Here is a 25,855-nt window from a genome sequence, read left to right as displayed (position 1 = left end):
TCTGTTTCGTATTGCTTGCCCCTGAAATGCATTTCTTGAGAAACTGGGTTCATTTCTGAAATATACTCAGAGTCCTGCAGTGATTTCATGCTCTTTATTGCAGCTTGTAAAACAGTGATTGAATTTCCCCCCAAACCTCTGGCTTTTATATACATTCTTTACACAATGAGTCCCGTCTGACTGACTGATTCTGCTTCCGTCCTGGAGCCTGATTGAGCTACTACTGCAGGCCAAGCAGTTGTTGCATTCTACGATCCTACCAGCCTAATAAGCTGATTAACTTCCTTCTGGGGTCTGATTGGGCTGCCGCTGCAAGCCAATCAGTTGTTGCATTCTAGGATCCTACTTGCCTATTGTTCTAGGATTAAAGCTTAGTACATAACAATTTCAAAAATAAAAGCTCATTTCAGATTGACTATGAATTATGCTGTATGTCCATCTGGAAGCAGATGCAGGTGATTTTGGCAATGGAGATGGTGGTAAATCCCCATTTGCCCAGTGATGTTATGGGTGAGGGCATATATCAAGATTGAGATTTCCACTTTCTCCTTCATTCAGCTGGGATATTTTCAGGGAAGAAAAGGCATGGAAAAGGGGAGTGTTTTCAAATGAGTGTCAGGTAACCTCACCCACTGTTGTGGATGGCAGGGTCTTGAATGAATCTAGATTGTAAGTGGCATGTTGAGAATTAGCATGAACAATTGCAGGTGGAAAAAATATACACTTTTGTGCTACAGAAGGCTTAGCACGTGTTAAACTGCTGTGGTCCTTGATCACATGTACTACTTGCAGACTTAACCCAGGGTAATTGTTGCTTATTTCTGTTATTTCCACCCCTCCTCCCAATAAAATGAATTTTAAGTGATTTCATAAGACATAATCAGTGTAACCTTAACAATGGCTCTGTTGTACCCTTCATTGAGCTAAATTATTGGATACTTTAGACCAGGCATGTCCAAAGTACCGGTCTGCCAGTTGGTTTAATCCTGCCCTTATGGCAGTTTACTTCCTAAAAAATCCTAAAAAAGCTCAACAACTTCAATCCTAAAAAAAAGGTCACATATGTTCACTTCATCAAATCTGGTCCTCTTTGAAAAAGTTTAGACACCCCTGCTTTAGACATTTTCAGTTCATGCAAATAGTGTCAACGCTTACCAATGGTTAGAAGTTGGAACAAATGCAACACACACCTGTCAAAAATAACTGTTTCAAGGTATCATATCAGTTATTTCAAAAGGCATTGTGTTAACAAAAACCACATTTTGGGACTTTGGTATGCAAAAAAGGCTTTAGTAGGTGACCTTTATAACCTGACATACTGTAGTAATTTATGAACGGGTGTGAACTGTACACTGTGGCAAACTATAAATATGCGAGTTTTGAATTTAATTATGGAAATTAAGTTAAATTAGAGGATGCAGTAGTGAAAACAAAACAGATGCGACACATAGAACAATAACTAAAAACAAAGGGGAGGGAATCCACTTATCTATAATTCTCACATCTTCTGATTTGGGGAATGCATCTAGGAAGTGGTCTGTTTAGAAGAAAAAATTGTGAAATATATGTACAGCCATATTTTTCTGCAATTGCATAAGAAACTACAGTGACCCTGAGAACTTGAAATGTAATCCTTTTTCTATGCTCTGAGAAAATATGAAAGAGCTGAGAAATGGGGGGGGGGGACTTTAAACGTTCCCCTTTCTTTGTACTCAAATAGCTGTAAACCAATCTTTAATCTTTTTAATATTTTCTTTCTTTTCTTCTTTTTTAAAAAAAGACTTGGTTAACATTCTCTGCAGAGATGGAAAACAGCAAAAGGATAATTGCTTGAAATTATTTGCACATACATTTTGACTTTCTCTGGCAGGTTTTTCTGAGCATCCCTCCCCCCTTTCCCCATGTTGCCTATTTTTCAGCCAGCTTAGCAAAAGAATTTGGCCACAATCACCTGGGATGCTTCACCTTCTTGGAGGGGAGTCATGCAAGAGTATGTGCTCTGAATGCACAGTATCCCAGTCTCAGCTCCTGCTATCTCCAGCCCAAAAATTTTTAACAGTAGGGAATGTGCGATTGTTCTGCCTAAAATCAGGGACAGATTCTGCCCTTCAGATGACACAGTACTGGGCTAGGTGGTTTAAAAGGATCACTTGGGATATGGAAGCATAGAAACAGAAGGAAAAGCCTCAAAACGATGCCTAAAGTAGGAATGTATAGAAGATACAATAGGCTTAGCATATTTTGGTGGAAACAACAGAGGTGAGTGTTTGAGGGAGGAAGGGAGAGAGCCTGAGGGTGAACAAATTGAAACTTAATCCAGACAAGACAGAGGTGCTCTTTTTGGTCAGTTGGAAGCAGAACAGGGAATAGGGATTTAGCCTTTGCTGGATGAGGTAGCACTCTCCCTGAAGACACAAGTTCACGTTTTGGACACGCTCCTGGTTTCTGAGGAATTTAAATAAGTACACAGAATATTATTTTTACATTGAACAGAATTTAGAACACAAAGAACCACTATTCTATGAAACTGCATGTTCAGGTTTTGTGCCTTATACCAGCCACCCCCCCCCAACCTGATGCCCTCCAAACGTTCTTGGACTCCAGCTCCCATCATCACTGACCATTGGGCATGCTGGCCAGGCCTAGTGGAATATGTAGTCCAACAACACCTGGAGGGCGCCAGGCTGTGGAAGCCTTCCTTGAACATTTGAGCGAAGGCAAAGATGATGGCGAGCGGGCTTGCCTTTCCCTTACCCCCCCCCCCCCAGTTTTTATTACAATTTGTGTTTGGTTTCCGTGCAGGTGGTTGACCAGATTGACACCCTGACTTCTGACTTGCAGCTGGAGGATGAGATGACAGACAGCTCAAAAACGGACACGTTGAACAGCAGCTCAAGTAGCACAACAGCATCCAGTTTGGAGAAAGTCAAAGTCCGAGCCAACGCGCCCCTCATCAAGCCCCCAGCCCACCCGTCTGCCATTCTCACCGTGCTGCGGAAGCCGAACCCACCACCTCCTCCTCCGCGGCTGACTCCAGTCCGGTGCGAAGACCCTCATAGGCCAGTTATCCCTGCCAACCCTGTAAAGACTAATGGGACTCTACTACGAAACGGAGGCTTACCGGGTGGACCAAATAAAATTCCCAATGGGGATATATGTTGTATACCGAATAGTAACTTGGACAAAGTCCCGATGCAGCCTCTGATGCACAGGTCTGAGAAAGACAGGTGCCCGCAGCCTGGAACGCGGGAACGGGTACGATTTAATGAAAAAGTCCAGTACCATGGCTATTGTGCAGACTGTGATGTTCGGTATAATATTAAAAACAGGGAGGTTCACTTGCACAGCGAACCTGCCCACACGCTGGGAAAGCTTTCTCACCAATGCCCTCCCTTGCCACCACCACCTCCTCCGCTTCCTCCTTTTCCGTTAGAAAATGGAGGGGTGGGAATAAGCCCCAGTAGTAGCTTTCCTCCTCTCAGACCTGCAACTGTGCCTCCACAAACCGCACCAAAACCCCAGAAGACCATCTTGAGGAAATCGACCACTACAACAGTGTGATGTATCCCACTTGGAAAACTCTCTTATTTTTTTCCTTATGTATAAAACATGAAAAAGGTAATGAGCACTTTCTACTCAAGCAATAAAAAGCCCAAATATATTACACCCTTTCTTCGATGAAGTGGCATAAAAATCACATGGTGAGTACAGATAAAGCTGGTGTCCGATCCACAAACACATTTCATGGTTAAAAATTATAATTATCATTGTGTAAGTGATCACTGGTATTTTTTTTTAATTATTATTATTATTATTATTATTATTATTATTATTATTATTTACAGTGGAGCAGCTTTAGGTGTGGCCTAAAGAGGCAATTAAATGTTCATTTGGGAAACCATAGATGTGCAGCAGCAATTAATAGTGAAGTCAAAGGTGGTTTGGAAAATACATTTTGTGTGGAGGTTCTGTTCCTGACCACCACAGAAAGCCCGCCCCACCCCATTACGCCCCCCCCATTTTGCCCCCATTCTTCTTCTTCAGAGTCCCTAAAACCTATGCACTTCAATTGGGCATGCCTAAAATGCTCGCCACCTCTATGTGATTCTTTCGAAATGCATTTTCTAGGAATATATGATTACACAGAATGATCTGAAACGGCAGAGATCTTGGATCAATAGGGAATTTGTAGTGGAAGCAAAAAAAAAATGTCCTAGATTATTATACTGCATGCCCTTTTTGCCCCAAGAAAATGCAGGCTGTTATTTAACAACCCAAATGTTCTTCATGAGCACTTCAAAGTGCCCCAAAGTAGCAAAAAAGGTAAAGGACCCCTGGACGGTTAAGCCCAGTCAAAGGCAACTGAGGGGTTGCGGCACTTTTCTCACTTTTCAGGCCGAGGGAGCTGGCTTTTGTCCAGGTCATGTGGCCAGCATGACTAAACCGCTTCTGGCACAATAGGACACTGTGATGGAAGCCAGAGTGCATGGAAACACTGTTTACCTTCCCTCCGCAGCGGTACCTATTTTATCTGTTTGCACTGGCATGCTTTCGAACTGCTAGGTTGGCAGGAGCTGGGACAGAGCAATGGGAGCTCACCCCGTTGTGGGGATTTGAACCACTGACCTTCTGATCGGCATGCCCAAGAGGCTCTGTGGTTTAGACCACAGCGCCACCTGCGTCCCTACCAAAGTAGCAACTGCAGGTTAACAATATTTCCGTCAAGAGAAAATGTGGCAGGAACACTTTTCTCAGCATCTATTTCCTCCCCCACGCCACGCCACACACAAAAAATGGATCAAATGTTATTTGTTGATGATAGGTCATATGCTAAGTCATATTCAGTTTCTTGCTCATGTTTTCCTTCTGTGAAACAATAATCCTGTTGACAGCAGTAGGAATTTTTGCAGAGGTTATCGGGTCAGGTGCTGAAACAATTGAAGAATTCTTTGAAAAGATTGAAAACTTCCCAGAAACAAAATATTAGCATTCACAGACTCACACTTTCTCTATCACTGCCCCTTGTTTATATTTGGTTGAATGGCTGTTATTGGGAAAAATCGTCTGATGTTTAAAAATGGTTGCAGAGTCAATAATACTTACTTTAAGTATGAAGGTTATGAGGCAAAGGTGATTGATCAATCAGTGAAGTGTTCCTGCAGTGAGCCTTTTGTTTAGAAACGTGCTTGCAATTTTTGATGAATTATACAGAGCATCCTAGGAATTGGTTATACACAATTTTGCCATCATTGAAGGCCGATACATCCCAAAGGTTTAACTTGAAAATCAGTTAGCATTGGTCTGCTCTTGGAAAGTAAAAGTTTAGCCATTTCATTAGCTTGAATTCTAACTTGTGTGAGCACATGGACTTTTGCACTTCTCCCTTTCATGCAACTGACACCTGCTGAAATTCTCTTTTTTGCACAACTATTCAAGGTACAGCAGCCCTGTCTTCTTTTTCACCTGGCCCAGAATGGGGAATGATCAGACACCAACACACCCCTTTTTGCTAACGGACGTACAGTCCACTTCTGCAATTGGGCACCTTTACATCCAAGCCATTACAGTTGCAATCTTTAATAATAAAAAATATTAAACCAAAACAGTGATTCCACTGTTATCTGTTCTTTGCAACCTTGGTCCAACTACTAATCCAAACAATGATACAATGATAACCAGGCCACAATCAGGCTAAGTCAAAGCACTGTTAAGACCAATTGATTTCAACGTTGTGGGGGGTGGGGGGAGATGAGCACTTGCTTACTATAAGAATGTTTAGAACACAGACCAGCCAAAAGCATTTGCATTCAAAATGCTTAGTGCAAAGGAAAGTTACATTTTATTGAGGTGAAATGTTTCGGCTGACTACAGTACTTATTAGTTTGTACAGTCATACCTTGGATCCTGAACGCCTTGCGAGTCAAACGTTTTGGCTCCTGAACGCCGCAAACCAGGAAGTGAGTGTTCCGGTTTGTGAACATTCTTTGGAAGCTGAACGTCTGACGAGGCTTCTGCTGCTTCTGATTGGCTGCAGGAGCTTCCTGCAGCCAATCGGAAGTCGCACTTTGGCTTCTGAACGTTTTGGAAGTTGAACAGACTTCTGGAATGGATTCCGATTCGACTTCCAAGATATGACTGTTTAATCCTCAGTCGCTAAAGCAAGTCATGCATGCTTTTGTAGGGGAGGCCAAGTTGTTCACCCAACCTGCCACTAAAAACTTGCTTAGGTTGCAGAATTGCAGGCACTCACCTGAGAGTAAGTCCCATTCAGCCGGGCTTACATCTAAGTAGACATGCACAGGATTTCATTGTTAAACTCTTAGGATCAAATGCACATAGCTGTGTCAATGAATTAATTTGGGAATGCACAAAAACAAAACCCAACAACTCTTGGAGAGATCATGTTCTAGCGCTATTGCTCGTTCAGTGATCTGCCTGCTCTTGTCAATGTTTGTGTGTAACTTGCTATGGCGTTTCAAGTGCTGCGGGTGACTCTGAGGGCAACAGCACTGATTGCTCGCTGCTGTGGTGGCAGAAAATCTCTTGTAAGATCTCAAAATCTCGTTGAAGGCACAAGAGCATTCACATTAGAATTCTAGGGTCTCAGGTGTTTGGCCAGTACAATATCTCATAGATTCAGGATATAATTTTTTAAAAAAATGTTAAAGGGTGCCAGGAAACCATGTACAGTGGTACCTTGGTTCTCAAACACATTGGTACTCAAACAACTTGGAACCCAAACACTGGAAACCCGGAAGTAAGTGTTTTGGTTTGCGAACGTTTTTCGGAAGCCGAACTTCCTCCGTTTTGAGTGTTACGCTTTTGATTTGATTGCCAGACTTTTTGAGTGCCAGACTTCCATTTTGAGTGTTATGCTGAGGTCTGTCTGTTTTTGCTATTTATTTTGAGGTTTTGTTTTTGGGGCTTTTTTGTTTTGTTTTTGTGACTGAGTGGAACCCAGTTCAGCTATTGATTGATTGATTGTGTGACTGCAGTACATTGTTTATTGCTTTCATTTTATGGATCAATAGTCTCGTTAGGTAGCAAAATTCATGTTAAATTGCTGTTTTAGAGGTTATTCTTAAAAGTCTAGAACGGATTAATCCATTTTGCATTAGTTTCTATGGGAAAATGCACCTTGGTTTTGGAACGCTTTGGTTTTGGAATGGACTTCCGGAATAAATTAAGTTTGAGAACCAAGGTACCACTGTAATAGTCTCTTAACTATATCAACATTACTGCAACTAAGACTGTGACTGTAGCTAGGAATGTCAGCAAAGTTCTCCCATGTCAGCCTTCTAAACTGACTTTGGGGACTCTTAAAATACCATCTCAAATAAGATGCAAGCATTTAAAATTTCTTCCTGAGTATTTGATTCAGCTATATATAACATTTTGCATATCGTTTCCCTTCCATCCTAGTTTAAACCTGTTGTTAAGTTACCTTTAGCATTGTTTGTGGTTACGAGGATCACTTCCTGAATGTATTCCTTTTTTTTTACATGTAATATTTTATTGATTTTGTTAAAAAGCAAAACATAACAAAAAGAAAGAAGCAAAGAGTAAAAAATGTAAACAATAAAGTGTTATAGTATAGTTCCAAAGTGATAATAAAGTATCGATTCATATAAACATTCCTTTTGCACATAGCATAGATAGACAGATAGATAGGTAGGTAGGTAGGTAGGTAGGTAGATAGATAGATAGATAGATAGATAGATAGATGATAGATGATAGATAGATAGATAGATAGATAGATAGATAGATAGATGATAGATAGATAGATAGATAGATAGATAGATGATAGATAGATAGATAGATAGATAGATAGATAGATAGATAGATAGATAGTATTTTGTATCTGTGAGTCCCATCATTATTGAGGATAAGGGTCTTAGATGAGATGAGTTCAGATGTGTTCTGTGCTCTCTGGTGATTATGTCAAAAGTACTGGAGGGAATGAGGCATTCATATAACGTTGCAGTTCTTATATGGAGGAAGGAAAATGTTATGTTACTCTTTTATTCCTGGATATTAAAGGACAGTAGCAAGCCAAATATAATTCAGAACAATTCAGATTTGGATATTATTTTACAGGCTGAATCAGGGGAAAACAGGGTCAAACTTACAGACTTTTGAGTCCCACTGATTTTCAGGGAGAGATATAAATATTTGAGTTTCTTTCTTTTTCTTCTTTTTCCTTTTTTCCATTGAGAGCTTGACTGGATCATGCCAAGAGTTTATAATGAATCTGCAGAACTTTAACTCTAAAATGAAATGCCATGGGCATTTCCATGGCATCAACCTGTGACTGAGAAAGAAATGGAAGAACATGTTCTTTTAAATGTTTGAGTTAGAATGAATAAAATTAATGCAGCAACATCTTCTCAAAGATATACAAAAAGATAGTTACTTACGCTTAAGTGCATCATTTAGAGCACATTAAATTTGGGGAGGATGGAATTAGGTTTCTATATATAGAGCCATGCATTGATTGTAACCTACACTCATTATATATTGGAGTCTTCAATTTTGAGAGCATATTAGAACAGAATTTGCAGTTGCATAATTTAATAGAGAGGCCTCAGTGTCACTGTGATTAAGTGCACAATGGTGTAGCTCATAAAAATTGCAATAACATCTTTATCATAGTGTGTATCAGATAGTGATGGGTGAACTCCATTGGCTTGCTTTAGAATAAACTCAAGGTTCATAAGCAACAATTCAGAAGAAGCTCATCTTTTCCAAGAGTTTTCTCCCATATCTTGCCGCAAACATGCACATTACTGTATTGATTTGGGAGACTGCAGTTTGTTTTGGTATCATGTTCATGATTTTTGCAAAAGCGGAAAGTGCAACATCGTGGCTCAGACATTCTCTCAGTTTGTTTGTTTGTGTAAATGATATGTGCATTGAAAAAGTTAATGTAGCATTGAAGTATAAAAGCAGGATTATTATTATCTTTAAAAAACCTTCTGCATGCATTTACACCAGCTGGTTTTGTGCCTTTATGTACAGCAGGAGTGGCTAGCCTGTTGCCTTCTCCAGACAACAACCTACTTCATGTGTGTAATGTTGACAGAAATGCTGGCATGTTTTCATGTACACACAATATATAATTTTGAAAGGTGTCCATACAGTCAAACCTCGGGTCCTGAACGCCTCTGTTTTGGAATGTTTCGGTTCCCGAATGCTGAAAACCCAGAAGTAAATGCTCTGGTTTTCCAATGTTTTTTGGAAGCCAAACATCCAATGTGGCTTCCACTTGAGTGCAGAAAGCTCCTTCAACCAATCAGAAGCCGTGCTTCGGTTGTCAAACATTTCAGAAGCCAAGCGGGCTTCCAGAATGGATTATGTTCAACAACCAAGATTTGACTGTATTCAAAATATGGCATACACTATCCTTCTAAGGAATTCCACAACTGGCATTTCTCAAGTCAACACATCTTCCTTCCTCAGTACAATTACCTTAATGCTGAAGAGAGAACATTTATAAAGCAAAAATGTTAACTAAATGTTAAACATTTAATTTGTGTTCAGGATCTTAATAAGATTGCCCTGTCTGATCAATGGAAATGTCAGGATGTCATTGCTAGAAAGCAGTGCCTTATCATCCAATAGGAATGTACAAAACTGCTTCATTGGTTCATCCACCATGGTTAGCAAGAATCCCAGTCTTACCTGGGAGATTCCTGGTAATTATCTATGATTTTTCTTCCGTACTTAGCTTTGTTGTTCCCTTCATCTCCTTCAGCAGCAACAAGCTGTCATTGTTCTTGCTTGACTCATTTTTATTTGGTCCTATTGTTTGTCTTGGCTGTGGGAGAGGGATTACCTGCTCCAAAACCAGAAGGACAAGCATTAGAGTGAGGGCAGATCCACACCACACATTTAAGCATATGCCATACCCCAAGGAATCCCAGGAATTGTGGTTTCACCCTCACAGAGCTGAAGTTCCAAGAAACTTGCCAAGCTACAGTTCCCATGATTCTCTTGGAGAAGCTATGTTCTTTAAATATGCATCAAATGTGCTTTAAATATATGGTGTGGATCTGCCCGAGGTCACTGGGACTCGTGTGGTGTTAGGTACCTGTGGATCATTAAGAGCAAGGGTTAGCTCCCTGTGATTAACTTTTGATTGCCTTTTTATTTCATTAAAAAGCAGCATTGTTGAAGTGTGTGTGTGTGGGGGGGGTGGGTGGGGTGGAATCCAGATTGGGAATGTGAGAGGAAGAGGACTTTAACCTTTTACCCCTTCCATGCACTGTGATCTGGATCAGAGGGCCTGTGGCTGCCATTCATTCCTTCATTGATTTTATTTTATGTAGCCTCTCAGAATTCAGGATAATGGGAATATATTAAACTGAAAGTATTTGCTCAACTCTGACCTGTAATCTGCAGGGAACCAACCTTTCAACGTGTTCCCTCCCCTTTGTTTTTTGTCTGGAATCCCAGATCGTTCTGATGATCAAATATGATTGCTGATCTCAATGTTGTCTCTTTTATTCTAGGCATCAATTATCTTACTCTAGTCTCCTCACATGTACTCAGAACCTTGCTGCCAGAATCACTGACTTCCCTTGTGACTCTGATCATGTAATGTTTCTCCTAAAATGCCTGCACTGGTTTTCTGTCCACTCCTGCCTTTACTTCCAAAGCCCTCCCTTACCATTCCCGATATATCCCTGCCTGGGATCTTCACTCCTTTGGCTCCACCACCCTTAATTATCCAGATCCCTCTAAAGACTCTGCCCATTCTCCCTTGCTTGTCCAGAGACCTATACAGTAAGTGCCTTCCAAAACACACTTCTCTTACTTTATTCAAACCGCTCATAAAAACCTCACCTTTTCCACAAAGCCTCCCGTAGCCTACCTGCAAGTCAACCTGTAACTTAAGCCTAAGCACATTGCTTCCCTGCTTCCTGTTGACCTCTACCTCCACTTCCTGCCTCTTTCTGTGTCAGGTTGAAGAATGTAAGATGCTTCTTTACACTGTAAAGCACCAAGCACCATGCATACCGATGATGCCATATAGGCAAACAGATAAAAATAATAACATATGGTTCACTGTTATGTCACAGTAGTTGCAAAAAATTTTGGAGCGTTATATTCAGCAATGCCAGCTACCACGGGATCCCGTGGGTGACTCTGTTGCTACTACAAAAATGGTTCTGCAGGATATAATTAGTGCCTCATGTTTGGCCAGTCAGCTCTACAGTCCACTACACAAAAGAAGTTGAGAGCTGGCATCTGCTTCTCTCCTTAGCATGGATGCTGACACTATCTGGCATCTCCATTTGGAAAGTAACTCACACAGCCTGCATTTTTTGAATACCAAAGTTCCATCAGATGTGAATAATTTTCACATCACTGCCAGCGATGTTGAGCTTGAGCCAAATAGTCAGGGACAAAATCTGCTTGGTTCTAGAAAATGGTACGGTTGGCAAACCATACAGAATATTCCTCATGCCCCATTGTGTCTCAGAAAGAAAAAACGAGAAAGAGTAGGACAGATTCCTAGAACGTAATTATTATTTCAGCTCTGCTCTACTGCTTGTGATCATTCCATTCATGTTCACTGTCCTTTGCTTTGCAACTGTTTTATCATTTATATTTATCCTAAAATTTCTACCTCTCAACTCTCTTTCAATGAAGATATTAAAAAGAAGCTAACAACAACAAACCAAAATATTAGATTCCTGAGGCAATTCATACTGGGATTTAAACATGTCAAGAGTTCACTAATGTGACTTCCTCAAGATAAGAAAAGAATGCGCCTTTAATTTTTATTAACCAATTCGTTTGATACAAAACATTCAGAAACACTGACAAACTGCCTTTTGCTTTTTAATCTCCATGGAAAGGAGGTGGGGTGATCTTAAAGCTATTTGCTTTTTGTGTGCGTGCACATAACCATTAGATACTGGCAACATTTTCATTACTGGAAATGTCTTGAGGCAGCATACATTGTTGATAACAAATTCTTACCAAGCTGCACTGCTGTGGATATAAAAGCTGCCATGTGTGCTTATTTATTAGAGCATAGGATTGCTTGCCACGCTCATATACTCATTTCCCTGGAGAATGGAAACAGGTTGTTGCATTAATAATAAAAAAGAAAGCATAATTGTGTCGTAACAGAAGGTATAGTTGGACATGGGAATGTATCTAGATGTGACTTCGGCAACAAAACAAGGGCATTAAATAGCTGTTAACTGGGAGGTAACTGGTTTAACATTATGAAAGTGCAGAGAAGCGCTTCCATTGCAGGGAAATGCAGGCAAACTGCTACTCCCAGTTGCATCGCAATGCAATATTGTTGCTACACGCTGTGAATTCTGATGTTGCACCACCATGTAGCTTGTGGTGGATTTGACTGGATGGTGAACCACATCAGATTGGGTTAGTGGGCAAAGACGCCATTTCGCCCAAGGATGAACAGCAATAATTAGTCTGGGGTTTTGTACAAGGGGATAGCCAGGATCTGAAAGAACGTAGACTTGATCCATTGTGATGAATCCCTAGGTGCTAATATAACTCAAAACTGCCACCTATAGTGTCTGGGATTTCACATTCCTGGTGAGAAAATATTGGGGCTCTGTCTGCATTCCACATTCCTAGCTTAGTGCTCCCACTCAAGGTCATCTAGTGAGAACTGTCTCTATCTGTGGTTGTTGCCTTCTCTCTTTTTTCTTCTCCTTCTTCTTCACTTTTTCCAGATAAACTACTTTTTCATACTTGGCCTCATTGGTTTAAGGAGCAATTCCCCACATAAATCCTGCCCACATGCTAAGACTGATAAATATTTGTGGATAACTCCTAGTGTCTCTTGCCACACAGATGATTATTAACTTTGTGTTGCTTCCACATCCTTTCATTAGTTTTACACTGTGTATCATCATCAGCATGAATAGCTAACAAAATGACCAGTGGAGCAGTACAAGTCTTATTCAGCACATCATATCAGTCTGAATATGAAAACAAAACGTGAAAGGTACTTTAAGATGGAAAAACTAATATTCCTGCTGACAGTTCCAAGAGTTATAGTAAATTTTTACAAAACTTTTGAATATGAACTTATTTTATGTATTACATACAAAATAGGTGGGGCCTGCAACTAAATGTTGCAGTGTGGAGTGCTGTCTTTTTCTGAGATATTCCATTCTCTTCCTCTTCCCCTTGATTTTCTGTTTCCCCAGAATGGTCTAGTTCTTCTTCATTGTCTATTGATCATGTTCAGTCCTCATTTTGGGGTTCCCCCAAAGATTAAAAAAAACCAGCAAACCCAAAGTCTGCCGATATCTCCATGATATCTTTCTCTCTCATTGAGAGAGTGGTTGTTTTTTTAAAAAAAATAAAGTTCAAAAACTATCTCCAAACTGGTTGAATGGCAACAAAATGGCAAATGAATTTCAGTGTAATTCAGTATTACATTGCAATGGCACTTGCAATATGTGAAACTTCCACTAGGTTCCATTCCCTTTTATTTCCTTAAACAAGACGGGTGATGAGAATTTTATCATGAAGTTGCACTCCTGACTTCTGTGGTATGTGGCTTCAGTTGTGGTTTGTTGTATTAGGGCCTTTCTTTCTTTTTTATTAAACTTGGCTTTGTATGATTTCTTCTACAATGGAACATGGAGAAGGGAGAAGCTACATTAAAACAGTATCTTGAAACACTAATAGAAATAAAAACTCAATGTACAGTTTGTGTTCTTGTAATGAATCAAAGAGATCAATGCTTGCCTCTCTTGCTTCAGGCAACAGCTGTTATTTATTTCTGGTGGAAATTAGAAAATAGCAGCCACATTCTATTCCAAGTTTATTTAAACTATTGCTGGGGTTGGGGGTGGCAGGAGGAAGCATGTGGCACATCAGATTTGTGTCAGTGAGCTTGTGTTAATGCAATACACTTTTTGTACAGTATCTTACAAGCACATGTCCTAAACAAGATTGGAGTTTTCAGATTTCTTTTAATTTTTGATTGATCGCTTAATTTATGGTGGGCTAGAATGCTTGCTTTATGATGAGTCATGATGCATGTGGAAATTGAACCAGGCAAAGTTAACTTGAATGAAAAATTGTGTGCATTATTTCATACTGGCAAATCGATCTCCTACATACTTGTTGAAAACAAACAGAATTCATCCTTTTCTGAGAAATAAATAAGCCATTGTGGATAAGAGACCAAAAATGTTGTATTACCAAATTAGACCATTGATCATGTCAGCATAGCTGATGTATATTATTAATATAAGCCAGAAAATGATCATTGTTTAATAAATAACTTTTCTATTTTTTCCTTTTAACAAGAAACTTGACCTTTGACTCGAAGCTGTAATTTTCCTGTGTTTATTGCTTATAAATGCACCCTATATATAGAAACAGAGAAGATGTATAAACAATGAGGGTGGCACCCAACAAAGTCTTCAGATCAGTGGAGTTTAGCTATTCATATTTACTCTGGTTGAGGGACACGGGTGGCGCTGTGGGTTAAACCACAGAGCCTAGGACTTGCCGATCAGAAGGTCGGCGGTTCGAATCCCCGCGACAGGGTGAGCTCCCGTTGCTCAGTCTCTGCTCCTGCCAACCTAGCAGTTCAAAAGCACGTCAAAGTGCAAGTAGATAAATAGGTACCGCTCCAGCGGGAAGGTAAACGGCGTTTCCGTGCACTGCTCTGGTTTGCCAGAAGCGGCTTAGTCATGCTGGCCACATGACCTGGAAGCTGTACGCTGGCTCCCTCGGCCAATAAAGCGAGATGAGCGCCGCAACCCCAGAGTCGGTCACAACTGGACCTAATGGTCAGGGGTCCCTTTACCTTTACCTATTTACTCTGGTTATGACTCTGATGCAGTCCTGCAACTGGATTAATAATTGTATTTACTAAGTCTGTAATCATGGATTTTTTTCAGCCTGAACTCGCTGGGACTCAGTTCCGGCACTTCTCAGGTGAGCACCATTGCCATTCTAAGAGAACAAAGGAGGTGTTCATGGTGATTTCTGTCACCTCTTTTCTAGAAAAATAGCACTGCCTGTAACTATTTCACTAAAAGAATGCAGGTCTGTAGCAAGCAGGTACTCTTGATTCTGCCTTCCTTGTGAATATTTGGGGGATTCTTATGTTGAAGATGGACAAACCTTTTCGGAAGCTCCCCTGAGTTCCCCTTAAAGAGCTTTAAACAGTTAGCACCCGCATATAGATGAGGCGCATCCTGAATTAACAAAATACTTAAATCACCCCCATGCTAAGAATGGGGCAGGAATCAGACAAAAGCAAATCCCTGTGCAGATTTCCTGATCCCAGTCATCCCAACCAAGGCGTGGCTTGGCTTGGACATCCACTTGGAAATCCATACAGAGAAGTTATGCCTTATTTACTTTCAGTTAAGAGCCACCATTTCTAAAGGTCTCTAGGCTTCAATTCTAGTTGTTCTCTCTGTTTCATTTTGAGCTCGAGTATTTAAGCATAATATAAAATTTAACTCATTAGTAGTATATTCATAGGGATGTGGGTGGCGCTGTGGGTTAAACCACTGAGCCTAGGATTTGCTGATCAGAAGGTCGGCGGTTTGAATCCCCGCGACGGGGTGAGCTCCCGTTGCTCGGTCCCTGCTCCTGCCAACCTAGCAGTTCGAAAGCACGTCAAAGTGCAAGTAGATAAATAGGTCTCGCTCCGGCGGGAAGGTAAACGGTGTTTCCGTGCGCTGCTCTGGTTCACCAGAAGCAGCTTAGTCATGCTGGCCACATGACCCGGAAGCTGTACGCCGGCTCCCTCAGCCAATAAAGCGAGATGAGCGCCGCAACCCCAAAGTCGGCCACGACTGGACCTAATGGTCAGGGGTCCCTTAACCTTTTTAGTGTATTCATAACTTGACCAAACACTTATTCTTTTAACTCAAGTACTAATAAATAATAAATGTTTTTTTCCGTACACAGCTACAAATATTGCATGCAGTTTGTGCCGATAACATACCCCATTAAGAGATGTATTTAACAAGAATCTTTCAGGTGGAAGACCCAAGTTATTAATGTTGTGCTTGTTGACAAGCCTTACTACGTAGATATTATCTGTCTAGCCCATGGGTAGGCAAACTAAGGCCCGGGGGCCAGATCCGGTCCAATTGCCTTCTAAATCTGGCTGGCGGACGGTCCGGGAATCAGTGTATTTTTACATGAGTAGAATGTGGCCTTTTATTTAAATGCATCTCTGGGTTGTTTGTGGGGCATAGGAATTGGTTCACCCCCCCAAAAAAAAATATAGTCTGGCCCCCCACAAGGTCTGAGGGACAGTGGACCGGCCCCCTGCTGAAAAAGTTTGCTGACCCCTGGTCTAACCTTTTAACATCCTGAGATCTGTGTCATAGCAGTAGCAAAGAATCTGACAGTGGGAACCAAGATGGACTCTTTATTTTGGTAGCATTGCCTGATAAGCAAAACTTGTTTTCAACTTGCTACCATTTCATCACTTTTGTTGGGGGATTGTATTATCTTCTCATCTGTTTCTGATAGCTTGATATGTGTGTTGCATCACTCATAATAGTTTGAACCCTATGTTTTGCAAAGTGGCAGAAGTAATTGTGCTGATATAAGTACGTGACAGCTAAAGATTGATATGTGTTGTGAGTTTTGTTTTTTCAGTGCATCAAAATGGATGTAAAGCAGAAAAAACCTTCTCTGCGAAGCTCTCTAGAAAATCACGCAAATCCATCTACAATGATAGATCATTAACAGATACTTAAATGGGTGACATCATTTTGCTTGTTTTATCTGCAACAACAACAAATTAATTATACCCCACCCGTTTGTCTGGGTTTCCCCAGCCACTCTGATTGGTTCCCAACAGAATATTAAAAATATTAAAAATGTGATTTAAAAATCAAACATTAAAAACAGGGCTGCTTTCAGATATCTTCTAAAAGTCAGATACCGTATTTTTCTGTCTATAAGACACCCTCATGTATAAGACGCCTCCTATTTTGTGGGACTCAGATTTAAGAAAATGGAGGGAGATGTATCCATGTATAAGATGCCCCCTAATTTTTGACATTATTTTTTAGGGGGGGAAACCTAGTCTTATACACGGAAAAATATGATAGTTGTTTATTTCCTTGACATCTGATGGGAGGGCCTTCCACAGGGCAGGCGCCACTACTGAGAAGGCCCTCTGCCTGGTTCCCTGTAACTTCGCCTCTTGCAGTGAGGGAACCGCCAGAAGGCCCTCAGAAGTGGACCTCAGTGTCAGGGCTGAATGATGGGGGGTGGAGATGCTCCTTCAGGTATACTGGGCTGAGGCTGTTTAGGGCTTTAAAGGTCAGCACCAACTCTTTGAACTGTGGTCAGAAAGGTCTCATTGTGAGCTTTATAGTGTAATGAGTCCTGAAAAGACATATTGGAGGGTGTGGTCAGAAGAGGAGGAGGAGATATGGGAGTGGGAGGAGTCCAACCCAGGGAACATTCCTGGCGGGCAGGTGAATGGGAATCTGGGACCCCAGGAGAAGTCTGAACCAGCAGCTTGGGAAATGGAGATCTGAATGCTGAGGAGGAGCCATGTAGGTTGTTAGAAGAACAGCCTGCCCCCTTTAACTCCAACAATATTATTCAATGACCCACTTTAAAAACACTAAACCCTTACATTATCATATTTAACATGATGTGCAATATAGCTAATGGGATCCCCCCCCCCCAAGTAGCATCAGATTCTCTGGACTATTGATTTTGGAGATTTTGGAAGGCAATTTATTATTAACTTGTTTATTTGGGGCAGGGCGGGTGAAGTGACAGAAGAAAGTGTGGGTAACCTAATGTTCCCGCTGTAGTATTATCAACTCCCCAGGAGTTAATTAGCTCTTTTAATTTGAAAAAAAATAATTTTTGTAATGAAAATCTGTTACAATCATTTTCAGTTAACAGATGAGGAAATATTTCTGAGCCTAACAGTAACAATCCAAAGTCAAGGTCCCCTGGGATGGGTGAGTTTGGAATAGGTGACTATTTGGCTGAGCCAGGTGAGGCTAATGCTGTGTTGGCTGAAGTCACTTATCCCAGCTCAGCCAAAGCTGTCTGAATTGATGCTAGGGTAAGCCCCACAAAAAGGGGTATTCTGGGGACAGGACAGGACAGGGGTAGACTTAAACTTATTCCAAACCTCTTTCAGCTTGGTCATGTGACCTAGCAACCCAGCTGAACTTACAATGGCAAAATGGAAGGGTCCAGCGGCCCCGCTCCTTCATGGAGTTAAGCCCGTGTAAATTTTGCCAGCCTCTTATACCTGGGGTTTCTCTGCCCATGCCAGATACGGACCTCTAACCAGGGGCTCTGAGAACCTTAGTTAATTAGACCATTCTGACTCTCAGATTATTCAGAGTTATGATGGTCATCTTCAAATATCTAAAGGGATGTCACATGGAAGATGGAGCCAGCTGGAGGGTAGGGCCTGAACCAATGGATTCAAGAAACAAGAAAGGAGGTTCTGTCTGCTAGCGCATTTGCAAAGCTAAGCAAGGTCCGATAAGGTTTCAAATTGGATGGGGAACTGCATGTTGAGATCCTTCATTGCAGGAGGTTGATGACCCATGAGGTCCCTTCCGACTCTACCATTCTATGGCTCTATGTCACCTTGTCTGATGAAGCATGTTGGGCTTTTAAAATCGCTTGCCCAAAGAAGTGGTAACTTGTGCATTTTCATAGTGGTTGGTAATAAGAGAACAGGATTAAATACCAAATATATTCTTCTACCACTGTCCTTTTAGGAAGCTTGTGACCACAGATCCCAGCCTACAGACCCCTTCATTCAAACTATTCCTGTCTAATTGACATCCTCGCAAGAGCCACTGTTTGCCAGAGTAAAGGACCCTGGTTTTCTGAATCCATGTGGAAAGGCAAATTCAAATTGAGCTCCATGCCTGCTGGCTTCCATTGCCTCTCTCTAGGGTTGCACACATTTAGGCAGCCTTTCATTGCAATACAAAAGAGAAAGGCAGTGTTTAGGGAAGCTGGAGACAGAAAGGCTCATATAAACACTGAGATTCCCGAGGAGTGGGATAAATGTGTAATTTGTGCAACATTAGGGTGGTACAAAGCAGCTGCTTAAAAGCTACTTAACTGTGAACATGTCTGCCATTGATTCATTGCAGAACATAGGAAATTGCTGATCCCTCTCCTATATCTTTTGCATAGATTATGTCCTAGGCTTCTGTACCAAGCGGCAATGTTTGTTAAATGTAGTTCTACTTAGCTTTAACTCACTAGAGGAAACCGGTTGTTGTCTACTAGGGGCTAATTACAACATGTATCTAGCTTCTAACATAGAATCTGGCACAATGTGGTGGCAGATGGCAGCTAATCTAGGGCAAATGCTTGAAGTGATGCTTTTGCAAGCCCTAAGTGTCTGTAAAGGAATTTTCAGAACTCATTTCCATGAGAAAAGAGCATCTCAAATGCTCATCTCTCAAAAGTTGCTTCAGTGTGTTTTTTCATGGCAGAGAAGCGGGTTGCTCCAACAAATTGTGCTAGGAAATTTCGTTTCTTGGCTTAAAAATGGAAAAAGAAAGCTGTAAAAAAATCAACATGGCATACATGTATAAATACAGCACTTCATAATTGATTTCCAAGGCACTGTTACTTTGGGGAAAGTTTGAGCAGCTTGATTTTGTTGATACCCTCAGGCCTGGTGTCTGTGGTTTCTGTCAATATAGTGTCCCTGCTGATCTGCCAACAAGATAGCTGTTCTAGGAGGATACAGTGGTTTCATAGCTTGACTTCCTGCTGCTTTCGCTGAACTTACCAAACAAGACAAAATTACAGACTGTGCTGGTGACATCAGAAGGAAAATGGACAAGCTCAGGAACCATTAACTATGGCAGAAGAGTGGAAAAGAAACACTCAAGCAATGCACACTTCATGTGATTGCTTTTATTAGTAAAATAGAGCACGTTATTACTGAACAACAGAATGAACCGAGTACTGGCAAATTTCGCTCATAAGAAACGTAAAATTTCAACACATTTATTGTAGGAAGTCGGAAAAGTGCATCACTATTTGTATGTTGGCTTTGGGCTTGTTAGAAATATAGAGAAAGTGCTGAACCAGAACAAATGAAGTTTATTTACCAGTAGGCTAGAACAGATTTGTGTCACATATTTTTAAAATAAAGAAAATAAGTTTGGAGAGATGGAAGCCTCATATTGGGCTGCTTTTCATCTTTGACCTGCAATGCTAGTCTCAGACTAATACTGAAGGGAGAGGAACTGTCATTTACATAACTTACTTTGCAAGGCTTTTGAACAAAAACATATCCACAGAGTCTTGGTTGTACCAAATAATCATTTATGCATTTTAGAGCTAATCTTGTCATACCTTTTCCCCAAACAATGACAATTGAAAATGACGTTCCTTTCATTGATAATAGTGTATAAGCCAGATAGTCAACCTGGCAGCATGAATTTTATACTTTAGAATAATGGCAAGCAATATATGGAATATAAGCAGGTCTTTGAATACATTATTTTGTTAAATGGCTGTTGATTGTCCATGTTGTATGTAGTAATACAGTATAATATTAGTTACCAATACAGAAAGTACATTGAATGGGACAATGATATTTGTGGATCTGTGTTCTGCAGAAGAATCATATGCATATCTACTCAGAAGTAAGTCTCCCTGATGTCAGTGGAACACTTCCAGATGAGTAGAAAATTGCAACTTAACCCCCCTCCACCTTTAACCCTCTTTTTGTTTGATATATTGATGAAAAATTGCTTAATTAAGTGACTACCATATAGGGGCATAACACAAACTTGGTCTGCATGTAGTTGAAAATCCATGATCTTTCCTGTCTCCTAAATGAAGAATCCTCTGTCACTCAAAAATTTGTACACACTCCATCAGCAGGGCATGAACGGATTAAACGGATTCACTCTTCTTCCTCCTGCATAGAAAATACTTAGTAAATTATACTCATGGACCAGCAAAGTCTGAGAACAGGGTGATTAAGCACAGTTTTGCAGAATGAAACACCAAGCTTTACTGAGCAAAGCAATAACTGTTGCTGAATGGCAATAAGCCTTTCCAGCTGTTTTTCTTTTCTACATTGGATTCTCCTATTTCCTAATAAGCTATTTACAATCATTCACAAGTTTCATAGGCTGGGTAAATTGGAAATGGAAATTGGATATATTGTCTCTCAATTTTGGCCAGCCTTAATCCAGATTAGGAAATTCATGATGGAATTGGCAGGTTAACCCTTCTCCCATGTTATTTTTCCAATGAAAATTGCCCCTTCTCAAAAATGCCATTTGTCTTGTTAAGGAAAAGACAGAGACGTACAGGTGATCAGAATGTATAAGTTATTATACTCCATATACCATCCATTGCAGTAAGAACTTATCTTTAAGTAAATATTGCTGCCATAAAATTTGTTGTTGGCTGTTATTTTCATTGTGGTTTATTACACCAAAAAGGTTGAGTACCTCTTTACTTTTCAAACAATTTTCCATAACATTATTTCACATTTGCAGGGAACTTGTACTGTATATTCTTTTAATATAACTGTTACAAATGTATTCCTAAAGATGGATCAGATCTTATAGTTCTGTTCACCTGCCATCAGAGCATGCATTTTATATATGGCCCAGTTCTCCTTTGAGAAATGGAAATGCATAAATATGATGAGATAGTCAAAGTACTACCACACAGAATATTCAGACTAGATGAGAGTGTGCAGATTTTAATAGTGGATGAGCAATAAGAGATAGATCAGGTGCTTTAGGCAAGTAGCAATGCAAATAGCTTAAAATTACATAAGAGCTGCAGTCTGATTGCTTCCCAAGTTGAAACCTTTTTGTAGTAATTTAAAATTACATGAAATTTGGTTTTCATTACTTCCTAAGTTCAAGTCACCTTTCAAGGATGAAGGAAGTTTCCAGCACGTGGTCTCAAAGTCGTCTAACATAAATTCTCAGAGAATTGGCTTCTGTGGCAAGTTTTCTCAACTGATCTGTACTGCCGGCTGTTTGGGTCTGTGGGCAGGTGGGCAGAGGGGTGGGGTAAGGGCATAGATGGTGGATCATAGAATTGTAGAGTTGGAAGCAACCCTAAGGGTCATCTAGTCCTACCTGCTGCAATGCAGGAATCTCAGCTAAATCATCCATGACAGATGATTATCCAAACTCTGCTTAAAAACCTCCATGGAAGCAGGGGCCACAACCTCCCAAGGGAGACCATTCCACTGTCAAACAGCTCTTACTGTCAGAAAGTTCTTTCTGGTGTTTAGTCGGAATCTCCCTTCTTGTTACTTGAAACCATTGGTTCGAGTCCTTTCGACGCCTTAAGATAAATGTATCTGTGAATGGTGAATATCAAGGTGTGTATCCCAGTGGTGTGCCTTCAGCTTGTGGGGCACTGGGACGTGTGGACAGTGCAAATGTGTCTGAACCCTTTGCTCCCTCTTCCCTTCCTAGATCCAGTGTGGTGTAGTGGTTAAGAGCGGTAGACTTGTAATCTGGTGAACCGGGTTCACTTCCCCACTCCTCCACATGCAGCTGCTGGGTGACCTTGGGCTAGTCACACTTATTTGAAGTCTCTCAGCCTCACTCACCTCACAGAGTGTTTGTTGTGGGGGAGGAAGGGAAAGGAGAATGTTAGCCGCTTTGAGACTCCTCTGGGTAGTGATAAAGTGGGATATCAAATCCAAACTCTTCTTCTTCTTCCCCCTCCCCAGAGCATTATCCCTTATCAGAGATAGTGTCAGTGCTGAATATTTGGTATCATAGAAGACTTTAATGCTTGTCTTTCAGAGATAGAGAGAAAGAATACAGTGTTCTTTCTGTTTTCTAGCTTGCCATCTTTCACTTTGACAGGCCCAGACTATTTGATGCTGCTGGCAGTAATTCAGGAATTTGCTTTTTGTTGCTTATTTAGAACAGCGTAATTGAAATGAGTGTTGAAGAAAACATTCCTAGCAGCAGTAAAATATCTCTTTTCAGTTTCATTCTGATAAAGTTGAATATACAGTGGTACCTCTAGTTACAAACTGAATTCGTTCCAGAGGTCCGTTCTTAACCTGAAACTGTTCTTAACTAGAGGCGTGCTAATGGGGCCTCTTGCTGCCGCTGCACCGCCGGCACACAATTTCCGTTCTCATCCTGGGGCAAAGTTCTCAACTTGAGGTAACTCTTCCAGGTTAGCAGAGATTGTAACCTGAAGCGTTTGCAACCTGAGGCATTTGTAACTCGTTGTACCCCTGTATATGGAATTCATGTTAAGTGTTATATATTTTCTCTCTCTCATACATATATATATATATGGAGAGAGAGAGAGAGAGAAATGACAACTCAATCCATTGTGAGTTTACTCAGAAACAAATCCCATTGTACTTGGATAAGCGTTCACAGGACTGTAGCATGAATCAATCAAGGTGTATAAGCAAAATATAATATCTGTTACATAATTTGGACATTACAAAATTCATTTGTTATGAGATAATTTGTTAATTGTAGCTGATAACAGACAACATAATCTAGGTCAGTTTGAATAATTTGACACCAGCATGAAATAACTGGTTCTTCTTAAGGATACTTAAAGATATATGGGTCCTGAATTAGTATCTACAAAGGAGCTCTTTACGTGTTTCTATTTGGAATAAATATTCCCTATTCATGCTCTTACCTACAGCTATCTTCCATTTTCTTTGGTAGCATACATCACTGTATGTCACGCTGAAGGCATTCTGGTTCCATGTTGCATATACATGTATTGGGACCCCCATGGAGATTAGTGTTAGCTCCACCTTGCCGCTATTCCAGTTGCCCTCCAACCCCTGAAGGATGACCATCTGAAGCAAGCAGCCTCTTGTATTTGTGAAAACTCCCCATGTGCTTTAGAACTCCCATTCTGCATATGGGGTAGAACCCCCTATGAGCACAGGAGACCCCCTACTTCAGAAGTTGCCTCTCCATTGATTGGAGACCATTTTCTTTTAACAGGGAGGAGGGTATCCTTGAGTATCTATGCAAGTAAGGAGCCTTTCTGCTACATATTAAACCAGTTGACATTTCTGGCCACCCCTGGTACAGTGCCGGGACGTGGGTGGCGCTGTGGGTTAAAGCCTCAGCGCCTAGGACTTGCCGATCGAAAGGTCGGCGGTTCGAATCCCCGCGGTGGGGTGCGCTCCCATCGTTCGGTCCCAGCGCCTGCCAACCTAGCAGTTCGAAAGCACCCCTGGGTGCAAGTAGATAAATAGGGACTGCTTACTGGCGGGAAGGTAAACGGCGTTCCGTGTGCTGCGCTGGCTCGCCAGATACAGCTTTGTCACGCTGGCCACGTGACCCGGAAGTGTCTGCGGACAGCGCTGGCCCCCGGCCTATAGAGTGAGATGGGCGCACAACCCTAGAGTCTGGCAAGACTGGCCCGTATGGGCAGGGGTACCTTTACCTTTAATCTAGATTTTTACCAGGGCCTGTAAATCTTTGGCCAGGTCCTGTTCCCCACCCCCTCTAGGGATGCCCATTATCAGGGAGCAAAACCTGTTGATACAAGGTGCTGCAAACCTTACCATGCTATATTAATCCATAGCACCACTTTCAGTGATGGCGACTGAAGAAAACAGTGAAACTTTTAAAAATTGAGCAAGTTAATTGGCATCTCTAGAGGAGATGGTTATTCCTAAGCATTTGAACTCTTAAAGGTAAGAACATACATACATAATTTTATGTTTATGTTGCTCAAGGCAGCTTACGACATGAAGGAAATACGTAACTGCAACATAACAAAAGTAGTCGTAAAGAATTTAAAAAACGCACAACGAAACTGGACAAACTTTGAGGACCAACTAGCACCTTGAACTGAGCCTGGAAACAAATTGTGATCCTGTGCAGCTGATTTGAAATCAGTGTGATGTCCTCAAAGCACCGGTTGCAGTACACTTTTCAAGGTCAGTGTCACGCAGAGGATATTAGAATGGCTTGGAGAAACCTGAGCATATGTAACTGTGGCAAGACCAGCCATCTCAATCTGCAGTGAGTACACTAGCCAAACCTGAGCAAAAGGTCTCTTAACCACAGCAGAATCCAGGAAGACATTCACGCTATATCCCTGCTTCTTCAAAAGTACCACCCTCATCCAGAGCAGGATGCACCCCTTTTCCAGAGTCAGCAGTCCTTACTGCCAAAAATCCTGTTTGGAGCAAGCTTTCTTAGTATATCTTCAACTCTCAGTTTCAGATAGTGATTCAGGACTACTGCATTTCTCCTGAAATCAGATGGAAAGGAGGGGGGGGCTGGATGTTGACAGCATACTGATAAGCAGGGGGACAGGACGGGATAATAACTTACAGATACTGGTAGCTTTTTGTTTCTGGCTGATTGTTCACATTGTCAACGCTTCTTGCTACATTTGCGAAAGACTGTTACATGGCTTACAATGATAAAGTAATACCAAACAATTTATCACTGAGCCATCACAGAGGTTTCTGAGCCCTGTCCTGGTCACTTATTGCAGATGTAAACACCCACATGTTCTTAAACCTGTGTTGGAAGAACAAATGTTCATGTTAACTGTTGTAGACAGTGCTTTTTTCTTTAAAATATGTTTAGGGGTACTCTCATTTTCCGAATCCCATTGAAATACTGCCCATCAATGAGGCCAAACTTAGATTCAGAAAATGTTTAGGGGTATGTGTACCCCTGCGTCATCATCATCCGCCCCCCCGAAAAGAAGCACTGTTTGTAGAAATAACTTTCCCATGTCAGAGATCTTGCATAGAACTACATTTCTTTTGTGATAAATGAACAGGCTCCAAGCTTTTGATGACACCTGTCTTTGATTTTACTTAAGCAGAGTTGGCAATATTGTTTTGAGA

At 41.1% G+C, this 25,855-nt stretch overlaps 1 protein-coding gene across 2 annotated transcripts in view; it reads left to right on the top strand.

The window, feature by feature from the left end:
- The window catches only part of PRR16 (proline rich 16), a 118,660-nt gene that overhangs the window by 80,672 nt on the left and 12,133 nt on the right, over positions 1-25,855 (top strand). The window contains exon 2 of one of the 2 annotated variants that reach the window (XM_028748184.2): positions 2,803-3,618. In XM_028748184.2, the coding sequence (XP_028604017.2) occupies positions 2,803-3,561 (759 nt within the window). In that variant the 3' untranslated portion in view covers positions 3,562-3,618. Of the gene's footprint in view, positions 1-2,802; positions 3,702-25,855 lie in introns of both variants that reach the window. The other variant, XM_028748183.2, reaches the window with a different exon arrangement.

This window comes from Podarcis muralis, chromosome 11, assembly GCF_964188315.1.
Source record: "Podarcis muralis chromosome 11, rPodMur119.hap1.1, whole genome shotgun sequence".
NCBI classification, from domain to species: domain Eukaryota; kingdom Metazoa; phylum Chordata; class Lepidosauria; order Squamata; family Lacertidae; genus Podarcis; species Podarcis muralis.
Note: the sequence above shows the minus strand (reverse complement) of the source record. Positions and strands in the feature narration are given on the sequence as shown.